Genomic DNA, 12,109 nt, shown 5'->3' with positions numbered 1-12,109 from the left:
CGATAATAATTCGTACTCATTTTAACACAAGTGGGTCCAGTAGTTTCAATTTCGACTACGAGATGGCAATACTTGTACTTACCAATTTTACAGGCCAATAAAAATATTCAAATAAGGATTTTAGAAATTGGCTCGTAAATATTTGTGAAATCATTATTCTAAGTTTTTATTGGGCTTCCGATATTGTTTTTCTTTTTAATAAAATAGACGGTGGTCTATTTTTTGCGCCATTGGGTTGTCATTTTACCGCAGAATGTTTTTCAACTAAGGATGTTTATGCAGAATTTCAATAAATGATTGTTTTTCAACTATGAATTTTTATGCAAATCAATAAATGCCGAAAGTCTATTGAGATGTTTTTCAATTTTAGGAATAAGGCTTATTTTTGCAGTACCTACCAATTTTTAGATAAGTTATTCGAATAGCGATTATTTTGAGGGCTTTCAACTTTTAGAAATGTAGAAACAATGACAGAAAAAAGTGGTTAATAGTTTATTTCTTTTTTGTTTTTTGTGCCAAATAAAGAAATGGGGAGTAGTTTTTTGCTTATACTTTTAATTTTTGGCTAGGTTTTAAGAAGGTTAACAAATGAAACCCATAATTTGCCATTAAAGAATTTGATCGCAAATATTCAGATGTACTTACCCTTCCATTTTTTAAAATTATTTTGGGTACACAAAAGGATGAGATCCTTACATTTTTTAAAGAATCTTTTAGCGATTTAAATGCGGGGTGGGATTCTTTAATTTGAATGAACATTTATGAGAATTATTGTATTTAATGATTTTTAAAATGGAAATTTTTGTAATTATGGAAATAATTGTAATTTTTGCCCCTTTTTTTTTGTACAGTAAAATATTATATATAAAATATTAATTAAGAACTTGTTCTAAAATGTATTATTTTTCATTAAATAAATGTTTAATTCAAAAAATAATGGTTGATTTTAGTTTAAAAATTGTTATCGAAACCCGTATTTCGTTATAAAAAAGGTGACTTGCGATGACTTGGGCCAAGGGTGCCATCTTCATCAAATCCGGAAATGGGTTTGAAATGCTTATTTTGGCTAAAAATTGTCATCTGGTATGTATTTTTCGTCGTTGTATACGAATCAAACACAAATTCTGTGATATATTACAAAAATCGTGCTATATTTTTGACCCGAAATTCCTCTTTTTGCCACAAAAACGGAAAACGAAGTATTTATCGTCCAAACTGTTATATAAGAGATATTTTTGGTCGCTGATTACGAATCTGTTGTTCGATTGCACGGATTCTGCCCATTTTCTGAAAATCGTGCCATTTCTAGCCAAGAATTTATGCTTTAGGGTTGAAAAATGAATTATAAATAAACTTTAAATAATAAAAAATTTAATTTATTTATACAATTAATATTTAATACAAAAATTTATTCTAAATTAATCACTATCATCGTCCATAGCTAAAGCTGCAGCAATTTTAGCATCCTCAGCATCTTGATTCAACAATCCCCTCGATTGTAAATATTCAGAATATTGTTCTGGTATTCCCATAAACGTCTTCACTTTGGCCCTTATCTGTTTCCACGTCTCTTGATAATGATTCCGTCTGTCACGTGCCATAGCCTTATAATCATGCCCGTATTTATCTAATAAATACGTAATAAATTCTACTTGACCTTTTGGTAAACGAAAATTACGTTCTCTTGGTGCACGAGCTTCACGTTCTAATTCTTCGGCTACATGGATTTTCGGTGGTTTTACTTTAGGTTTTTTCTGTTTCTCTGGTTTCGTTAAGACAGCTTGTTCGACAACTTCTTCATGCCATGCGTCTCCTTTCATAGATGTGAGTATTTGTTTTTTGATTTTTTGTTTAACGTTAGATCGTTTGATTGATGCATTTGGGTCGTACATTAGACCCATTTGTTTCAGATTTTTTCGAATTGTTTTCTTTTCGTCCCATGCTTTATCGATAGGCTTACTAAAAAAATAAAAATATAGTCCATTTAGCCAATAGAATGTCTAAATCATAGCCAAAAAACTTGTAGAATCTAAATTCGACAAAGGTCCTAGAAATTATTATTGTACATACCAAGCAATTTTTCCAACATTTTTCTGTTTACGATTTAATCGTTTACGATTAACGTTTGTACGATAAACTTTCTTCCGTTTTTGTTTACGTATTTTCGTCATTTTTCCAGTCTGTCTGTGTTTTTAAATATAATTTTATTATTTTAAGGTTATGTTCAATGTACTTCACGTGGTGTTTATGTCAACATTAGTTTTCTAAAATATTGTAAGATGTCACTACGTACTAAGTTTTTAATATTTCTGTACAATTCTTCATTTGTAGAATGAATAGATAAATATATATTTTATTAGGGTTCCGTAGATTGATGTACATTTTATCACTTAAGTTGGCTAGTTGGAAATAAGTTCGTTGCTAGCGGGTTTTTGCGGCCCAAGAATTGCTAATGACACATCCATCAAGTTGGACAGTTACAATACTGTATTCCAGGCAGAGCTGGTAGTCATCATGAGATGTGCTGACCACCTCCAATTGGCCAATTTGAAGGATGATGTGATTAGTATCTGCACAGACAGTCAAGCAGTACTCAAAGCGCTATCAAACTGTACAGTGTCATCGCGACTCGTCAAGGAGACTAGAAACAGTCTAAACAACCTGGCGAGGCACAATAAAGTCAATATTATCTGGATCCCCGGACACTCTGGTTGGAACGGTAATGAGAGAGCAGACAAGCTGGCCAAACTGGGAACCACCATGGCTCCCACTCAAGAAAAGCTTGCGAGGATGCCATACCAAGAAGGTCTTAACAGATTAGGAGATAATCTGAAAAACCAACAATTAAAGGCATGGACCAGCTACGAGGGAGAGCGAATCGCCAAAAGCCTGTTGGGTGAAGGAAACTCGCTCGATAACAGAGCGAGGAGATCTTGAAACTAAACAGGTCTGATATTAGAGTCATCGTAGAGTTACTCACAGGGCATGATAACCTGAACAAGTTCCAACATCAGATTGCAAAAAGACAATCTCCCGGGTGTGACAGATGCGGAGAAAATTCAGAAGAAACATCGATCCGCTTTCTCTGTTACTGCCCGGCGCTCATACAGCAGCGAAGGAAATGGTTTGGTCCGGCCCTAGTCGAACCAGAAGAAATTTGGAAACTCAGCGCTAGGCAAATCTTGGGTTTCAGAACATCAGTAATAGCCAATGAAAAGCTTAGCGGGGATAGAGTACAATTACTTCTTAAATTAACTTTCCAATTTGTTATCGTTTTTACATTTTTGTGGTAATGCTGCACAATTCCATTCCTCGTAGCCCTTTAGCATTTAAACTAGTTCTACACTTGATCGATTTTATTAATAATGACAATAATTACTGATTTTCTTTAATTTAAAACTAAAAAACTAATCCAAAACCAATTTATTTAAACAAACAGATAAAGAATAATTTTCATTTAAGGAAAATATCAAATTATTTGGATTATTTCTGATAATATAACCTCACAATTCCACTCAAAATAAAGTCAACCAAAACATATTGACTTGTCAATATAAGAATTTCGTTGAAAATTTCCAGTTTTTTACAAATCTAAGCAATCAAGTATAAAAGAAATTATTCCTAAAATACTGTACCTCCTCAAAATAAATAAAAATATATTAGAAAAAATTAAAAATTAAAAAAAAAAAATAAATTCAAAAATGAAAAACTCTGCGCAAGTCGAATGAATTGAATTTTTGATATGATAGAACAGAGCAATAGACATAAACCATGCAGTCTGTGTTACGATGGCGAAAGGTGTTTTTCGTATGGTGAATTATTATTGTGTATGGATATTCTGGCAAAGTTTTACCACAATATTAACAAGTGAAATACAAAATCGAAATCAATTATTATTGAGTGAAAATTTACCATCAATTAATTCATTAAACGTTTTAAATCATACAATTGTTAGTGATAATCAAAATACGATACATAATCGTTATGTATTAGAATTACATGGTACAAATTTACATGAAAATATCGATATATGGCCAATAATACGCGAAGCAAAACGTGGTGAATTATGTGAAACGAATGAAAATTTTAATAATTTTCATCAGTTGAGTTTTTTAAATCATAGTTACGTTCAATATGACCTTGATGTTAAACTATCCGAAGCGAATGATTTCGATATATCGTTAATATATTTTTGTGTTTCCCAAAAAAGTGTTTCCGTACATCAAGGAGAAAATATTTCAGTTGTATTTCGGACTAACTTATCATCATCGTCAGTGCATCATGATGAAAACAATGATCGGCCAATGTATGTATTAGATTTAAAATTTATTTTTCTACCCAAAAAATAGGTCATTTTTAAGAATATTTAAAAAAAAATTATTTCAAAGAATTATTGAATGGGGTTTTTACCCAAAATTTTAAGTTGTGGCAAGTCATTCATAATTGCATCGAAATGCATTTGCATGTAGGTCAGTTTTAGAATTGAAATATTGTGTAAAAGAAAACCCCGGTTAAATGAACAAATAGAAAACGGATAAGTTTGAGTTAAACTCGTCGATGGAAGGTTCCATATTATGCAAATTTCAATTTATTTTCATTGTTCTTGCTATAAAACTACACTGAAATGAAAAATTGAGTCTAATGTACAAATTTTCAGTAAATTATCCTCAGAAGTGTGTAATATTTGACCGGCTAAGAAATGTATACAAAAGTTTCTGGTAAAATCCGCCGTATATTATTACCCTAACAAATATTTGAATACTAAACATTATTAAATTATCAATTTGTCCAGTTTTTACATTTCACTAGTTACAAAATTAAAAAATAAACTTTTATAACTAGTGTGCTATGGAATGTAAAAACTGGACAAATTGATAATTGAATAATAATAATAATAATGGGCCACCCACATCATTATTTGTTAATCTTTATTTATATTGATTACAAACATATTTACAATTACAATTTGATGTGGGTGGAGTCGGTTACTTCGTTCCTATCCAAGCGACGACAATGTGATCAATTCTACACTCCCATTAATTATAAATTGTTCACACTGCCGCTGCCTGGATTCGAACCCGTAACCTAAGTCTAAATGGACAAACAGTCAAAGGCAAACGCCTTAGACCGCTCGGCCATTTAGGCTCTAATGAATAATGATAATTGAATAATTTTTAGGTGTTTCAATAAACTTACAAAAATGAGTGTAGCCTCAAAATAGTTTTGAGTAAAGATCAAAATAATGAAAAAATTAAAAATGCGAATTTATAAGTATTCTCAGCAACTTTTTCTAATAGTTTTTTTTCGATATCTCTAACCATCTCTGACGCTAGACAAAATATTTAGAATCAGCTCTATTTGTCAATTTGTAGCAGGCTGAGTTTAGTTCTGATTTGGGTTAAGTTACTTAAAAAATGTGAGATATTACCCTGTATGACTGGGCAAAGTTTCAAATCGATATTCCTATAAATAACGAAAATATGAGGGTGACACACTGTATATTAAAGCTGAGGATTTTGTTTGTTTGATGTGTGGTTAGATTCGAAAGATTAGTTTTGTATGTGAAAGCTACATTTAATATCAGTTAATAACATAAGCTGTATTTTAATTTGTAAAATTAAAGGGTTCTGCACCAAAAAATTAAAACCCATGTGAAATTGTTGGGGAGAGGAATAAGTGAGGGCAAAGAAACTAGTTGAAGGCTATAACGTGGTAATCTTTGTGGTAAAGTTCATGTTGCCCAGCGATTGGATGAGTAACTGCTGATGTAATAGAAAGGTTCCGGGCATCATCCCGAAGTTGGCTGTTTTATATTGAAATAAAGTAAAAATACTTTCAAACTATCGGTAGCACAGCGGTGGACTTACGACACTAAAATCAAGAGTAATTCAAAAGTCGCTGATTAAAATCCGACTCGAGGAAATTTAATTTTTTTTAAATCTAATAAACCTGCTCATGTGGTTGTGACAATCACATAAGTATTTTGTTATAATATTTATAAGTAGTAGAACCAATCAAAAAAATATTGTTTAAAACTATGTATTTGAAATTTGTTAGACAGTATATTACTTTCATACAAACAACTCATGTATTTGTGTCAACTTCATCACTCAACCCCGTACGATAGTTGTATCACATTCGTGGCCCCATCCACCATATTTGATCTCACGATGAGGTGGAGACAACGTCATATCAGTTGATATTAATAATTTTGTTTTTCAGTGCGTTATTAAGGGTTAAAACATATAAAAAAGTGGTGTTGGTTTTTCTGTATACGATATCCTAACTAAAATAAATATGCAATAATCAAAATTGTTATAGTTTTCGATTAATAATTGTGTATCTAAAACACGCATTGCAGTAGTGTAAAGTTGTTAAGAGTACACCACACAGTTATAAAACACCTTGCGTTCTTACGTGTCCATCACATCCACAAACAGCCTCATTTATAAAATTTAAATATATTAGTTGTATCTATAAGTTTTTGGCAAAAATAACTTTTCTATTTTGAATCACATGTGTTCATTGACGTAGCTAGAGATTTTTCCTAGGGTAGGCAGCCGGTCTACGGCTCTGCTAAAATATTATCAGTGCCTATGGAAAAATAATAATTTTTGAGATTTAAATCTTTTGATCTATAATATTCTTAAGGATGTATGAGCATGTCAACGATGTTTTCTGATTTTAAGCCTTAAAATTTTTGTATAGGTAGACTTTTACTCAAGGAATATAGTAAAAGTCGAGAATGAGATGTACGATGTCTTCTTTCTTCGAGAGCCTAAATGGCCGAGCGGTCTTAGGCGTTTGTCTTTGTCTGTTTGTCCATTTAGACTTAGGTTGCGGGTTCGAATCCAGGCAGCGGCAGTGTGAACAATTTATAATTAATGGGAGTGCAGAATTGATCACATTGTCGTCGCTTGGATAAGAACGAAGTAACCGACTCCACCCACATCAAATTGTAATTGTTAATATGTTTGTAATTAAAATAAATAAAGATTAACAAATAATGATGCGGGTGGCCTCTGTTATAGGCGTATATGTCAGAGAAACGGACGTTAAACCCATTATTATTATTATTATTACTCAAAAAATATGTGGTCAAAATTTCAGGCTAGATTTAGGGTTGAAATTATTTTTATCTTATTTTCAACTTTGACCAAAAATAAGAACACAATTTTTCAAAGAAAAATAAATGTCCGAATTTTCGAGACATCATTGTATTATTTACTATTAATATTTTTCATAATTTCGATAAATCGATACTTAACAATTCGTAAGAAGCTTAGCTTTTCTAGGATGGGCATAAAACTTTGAAGGAGGAGGGCCACTGTGCTTCCCCTAGCTACACCTACGGTACTGCTGTAACAAACTGAAAACTTTTGAATATTAATTACTTATCTGATGAAAATACACGAAAAACACGTTCAAATTTTTCCCATATGTAAGATACTATTAATTTTCCCAGAACAATGTGAGTAAGAAGAATTAAAATCGTGATTTTCTAAAACTTCTGTGTATAATTAAAATATACAAGATGTTCCATGACTTGGTGTGCAAATTTTTTAGGAGCATATTATTTATAAAATTTTAAGTTGAAAACGTCTTATAGCTTATGTTTTAAGACTTTGACTCCATAATGCAGGAAAATTTCTATTTCTTTGGTACTAATTTCCACCCTTTTCAAAAAGAGACGGAATCTTTTTGTGTGTTTCCTCGAATTCTTAATTAGAATATTATTAGATAAAATTTATCAATATTAAAAATCCTTGATTGATTCTATAGATAGGGTTTTAATTCTTAAAATATTATACTGAAACACTTTGTAATAATAAAAGAATATTTTTTCGTATAAAATCGATTGTGTTGTACTCGAATCGATAGAATTTTAATTATTTAGTTTGATAATTTTATGTAATTTTTACATTAATCAATTTTTTTTTCTTGTATTGTGCAATCAATTAATTATAATTGAACAATTGATTTGTTTGATTTTTCAAGGTTACATCTTTTCTAAAGAAAATAAGTACAGAATGTGTAATAATAAATTAACGGTGCTAAATTCAATGTGTTGAAGGATTCATAAGGTGTCCTCATGATAGTTGTATTGAATTGTACTTTTAAGAATCACTGTACACCCTGTATAAAGGAATGTGATCACACTTGGCTTTATCTCATTATCTTGATAATCACGTGACACCTATTTAGAAATTTGATTCCTTGGATTTTTTACCTTATTTTGGGCGTTAATAAGGATCCAACGAAGCTCTAAAAAATGTCGTAGACCATGTATAAGAATTTAAAAATTAACTGTGGTTCTCTAGTTTTTGGATCTTTAGAAGAAACCCCAAATACTAAATAAAAATTATGGAATCACTGTTATGTTACACTCTGTATAAAATTACAATTCACGTGCTGTATAAGTATTACTTTGGTATATTTTAATACGATACTAGGAAACTTCTCAAAATCTTGGAAATTTTCCGTTTAATTTACCGTGAATTTTTTTAAAAAATAAATAAAATTTTTTGAAAATTGATTATTTTTGATAACTTAGCCAAATTTTATCCAATTTGACTGGAATTTTTTTTGAAATCCACTAATTTTGAGTCAATTATTCCATCTATGATGTTAAATTTACGCTACCGTTAACCTTTGTGAGGTATTTTGAGATCAGGACCCTACATTCTCGAAACTTGTGAGAGCTAGGTTAAATTTGATCAAAAATTTGAAAAGTATGACCCAAACTTAGTAGGATTACATACTTGGTTTATCAAAATCGGATATAATTTGGTTGAGATAGAGCGAAATTAAATTTTTTGGATTTTGATGACGTCACTAAGTTAAAAAATTGATTTTTTTGATAACTTAGCTAAATTTTATCCAATCTGAGTCGAATTTTTTTTGAAACCCACTAATTTTGGGTCAACCTTTTCATTTTCATCTATGATGTTAAATTTACGCTACCGTTAACCTTTGTGAGGTATTTTGAGACTAGGACCCTACATTCTCGAAACTTGTGAGAGCTAGGTTAAATTTGATCAAAAATTTTAAAAGTATGACCCAAACTTAGTAGGATTACATACCTGGTTTAACAAAATCGGATATAATTTGGGTGCGATAGAGCAAAATTAAATTTTTTGGATTTTGATGACGTCACTAAGTTAAAAAATTGATTTTTTTGATAACTTAGTCAAATTTTATCCAATTTGACTGGAATTTTTTTTTGAAACCCACTAATTTTGGGTCATTTTTTCCATCTATGATGTTAAATTTACGCTACCGTTAACCTTTGTGAGGTATTTCGAGACCAGGACCCTACATTCTCGAAACTTGTGAGAGCTAGGTTAAATTTGATCGAAAATTTGAAAAGTATGGCCCAAATTTAGTAGAATTACATACTTGGTTTATCAAAATTGGATAAAATTTGGATGTGATAGAGCAAAATTAAAATTTTTGGATTCTGATGACGTCATAAAGTTCAAAAATTCAAATTTTTTGATAACACAGGCAATTTTGATCCGATTTTATTGGAATTTTTTTTGAAACCCACTAATTTCGGGTCATTCTTTTCAGCTGTGATGTCAGTTTTTCGGTAGCTATCACATATGTGCCTAATTCCGGGACCAGGCCTCCACATTCTTGAAACCTAATAGAGCTAGGTTAATTTTGATCATAAATTTGAAAAGTATGCCGCAAACTTAGTTGGGTTACATACCTGGTTTATCAAAATCGGATATAATTTGGGTGCGATATAGCAAAATTAAATTTTTTGGATTTTGATGACGTCACTAAGTTAAAAAATTGATTTATTTGATAACTTAGCCAAATTTTATCCAATTTGGCCGGAATTTTTTTTGAAACCCACTAATTTTGGGTCAATTATTCCATCTATGATGTTAAATTTACGCTATCGATAACCCTTGTGATGTATATCGAGACCAGGACCCTAAATTCTTGAAAACTATGATAGCTAGGTTGAATTTGACCATAAATTTGAAAAGTTTGGCCCAAATTTAGTAGGATTACATACTTGGTTTATCAAAATTGGATAAAATTTGGATGTGATAGAGCAAAATTAAATTTTTTTGTTTTTGATGACGTCATAAAGTTCAAAAATTCGATTTTTTTGATATCACAGGTAAATTTGATCCGATCTTATTGGAATTTTTTTTGAAACCCACTAATTTTGGGTCAATCTTTTCATCTTTGATGTTAGATTTACGCAACCGTTAACCTTTGTGATAAATATCGAGACCAGGACCCTATATTCTTAAAACCTGTGAGAGCTAAATAGAATTTGACCACAAATTTGAAAAGTATGACCCAAACTTAGTAGGATTACATACTTGGTTTATCAAAATCGGATATAATTTGGATATGAAAATTTCATTTTGGAAATTTTAAAATCTCCAAAACCTTCACTTTTTTTTAAAACTAATTTTACACAAAATGTAAAATCAATAATTCAAACAAGAAACACAGATGTATAAAAATTCAATGACCGAAGCCCCAATAATAACTTATTTATAAATTATAATAATTTATTTTTATTTACGTAGAGAAAATAACACTTAAATATATTTTCAAATTTAAAACGCAATAAAAATTCATGTATTTTGTGCTAGAAAAAAAAATCAACCCTTCATTTTTTTAAATGAATGATAAAATAAATACGCCAGGTGTTCGATAAATGTTGTAAATATTATAATTTGTAATTTTCCATCAAAGAATAAATATATAGTGTATTTCGAATAAATTGAACTAAGTATATAGCGATTTAGAAAACACAGTTTTATTGAAATCGAACCAATCGAATCCCATTCTATTGTAAATACAAAAATATTTAGTTGTACTTGTTCCAATCATTAGGAAATTGTTTGAAAGTATTTTTACAACTTCGGGATGAGTTTGCCATTATTTTAAGACTGAAAGACTAGTCTAAATCTCTTTAAAAAAAATTTTAAATTAAATCAATTTGACCCAAAGCTTATTAAAACCACGTTGAGACATAGAAATTTAAAAGTGTTGATTCAACTTAGAACATTTTTTGACCTTCAAATAGTTTATTGACTTTTTAAATAAATATACTAAAAGGTTTTTTTGTGCTTTATAAAATTAATATGCTACGATAAAAAAAGTGATTAAAAATGTCTCTTTTTATTTAAAAAATATTTAACAACATTTTTCTTACAACATATCGCATTAATTACATTTCTTGCAAAATATTCTCGCATCTTTGTAACTAAAGCTGGTTCGTTAATTAAATTCGTTTAAAAATAAAAAAAGATGTAAAGGAAAAACCGAGTTTTGTATCGAGATGAGAATAAAATTAATTAGCTGCCACACAAGGTATTCTAATGCTGTTATTTTTAAACCCAAGCCCGAAATTCTTTTATATACGTCTTTTGTGAAAATTTATATCGATTCTCTGAATGGTTTAGAAGAAATTAACTATCAAAGTCAGTGTTTTTACCAAAAAAAGTTTTTAAATTTATGGACACTTCTTAATTTTGGTATGGTTTAAAAAGCTTAAAACTTGAGAAATAACGAATAAAAGTTGTTTATGTAAATGGTAAAACATTTTTAAAAGCACTTATTGACTAAAAACCAACATTTATTACGACTTCATCACCATGGATACCACCATGTAAAAATCGACCACATACAGAGAATCGACTTTATACAGAAGGCGTATTAAATACTCTCATTAATTGACACACCAAATTTGAGTTTTTTGATAACTCTGATTGCCCATCCGGCAAATAAAAAGGTCTTGAATCCTACAATGACGGTATCATCAGAGATCTGGCGTTAAATTTTTGTCACTTTGTCGGTTTTTTTGGTACGGAATCATAAAAAAACTTTTTCTTTTTTCAGTGTATGAGACATGGCGCTAAGCTTTACATAGGTGTTAATTCACACTTGACCGTTTTGTTAAGTTTTTTTTTGATACTATTTGCACGATAACGTGCAAAAATACTTTTATTGAACATTAATTTGTTGGTTCGACGTTTAACGTGTGAATAAAAGAAATTATAATTGACGCGCCTGGGAGGGTTGTTTGAATCGAAGGTTTCGTTAGGTTTTCTTCAAGAGTTTTTACGAGGAG

General features: G+C 30.3%; 2 protein-coding genes across 4 annotated transcripts in view; one reads left to right on the top strand and one right to left on the bottom strand.

Moving 5' to 3' along the window:
• Nucleotides 1-1,418: 1,418 nt before the first annotated feature.
• LOC123301614 (nucleolar protein 16) lies at nucleotides 1,419-2,251 on the bottom strand. Its single transcript, XM_044884446.1, has 2 exons — nucleotides 2,071-2,251; nucleotides 1,419-1,959 (listed from the first exon to the last, which is right to left on the bottom strand). Exons 1-2 carry the CDS (start codon nucleotides 2,169-2,171, stop codon nucleotides 1,419-1,421), a joined length of 642 nt encoding a protein of 213 aa, XP_044740381.1. The 5' UTR covers nucleotides 2,172-2,251.
• A 1,514-nt stretch (nucleotides 2,252-3,765) lies between these two features.
• LOC123301558 (unextended protein) overlaps nucleotides 3,766-12,109 on the top strand; it is a 41,505-nt gene continuing 33,161 nt past the window's right edge. For all 3 annotated transcript variants that reach the window (XM_044884357.1, XM_044884359.1, XM_044884358.1), the window contains exon 1: nucleotides 3,766-4,306. In XM_044884357.1, the coding sequence (XP_044740292.1) occupies nucleotides 3,789-4,306 (518 nt within the window). In that variant the 5' untranslated portion in view covers nucleotides 3,766-3,788. The remainder of the gene's footprint in view (nucleotides 4,307-12,109) is intronic.

The sequence above is a fragment of the Chrysoperla carnea genome, chromosome 5, assembly GCF_905475395.1.
Source record: "Chrysoperla carnea chromosome 5, inChrCarn1.1, whole genome shotgun sequence".
In the NCBI taxonomy this organism is placed as follows: Eukaryota; Metazoa; Arthropoda; class Insecta; order Neuroptera; family Chrysopidae; genus Chrysoperla; species Chrysoperla carnea.
Note: the sequence above shows the minus strand (reverse complement) of the source record. Positions and strands in the feature narration are given on the sequence as shown.

Bases quoted from the DNA above. Each gene is read 5' to 3' on its own strand.
- LOC123301614 (XM_044884446.1), bottom strand. From the start codon at position 2,171: ATGACGAAAATACGTAAACAAAAACGGAAGAAAGTTTATCGTACAAAC. The intron at 1,960-2,070 runs GTATGTACAATA...TTATTTTTTTAG, and splicing joins AATGTTGGAAAAATTGCTTG to TAAGCCTATCGATAAAGCAT.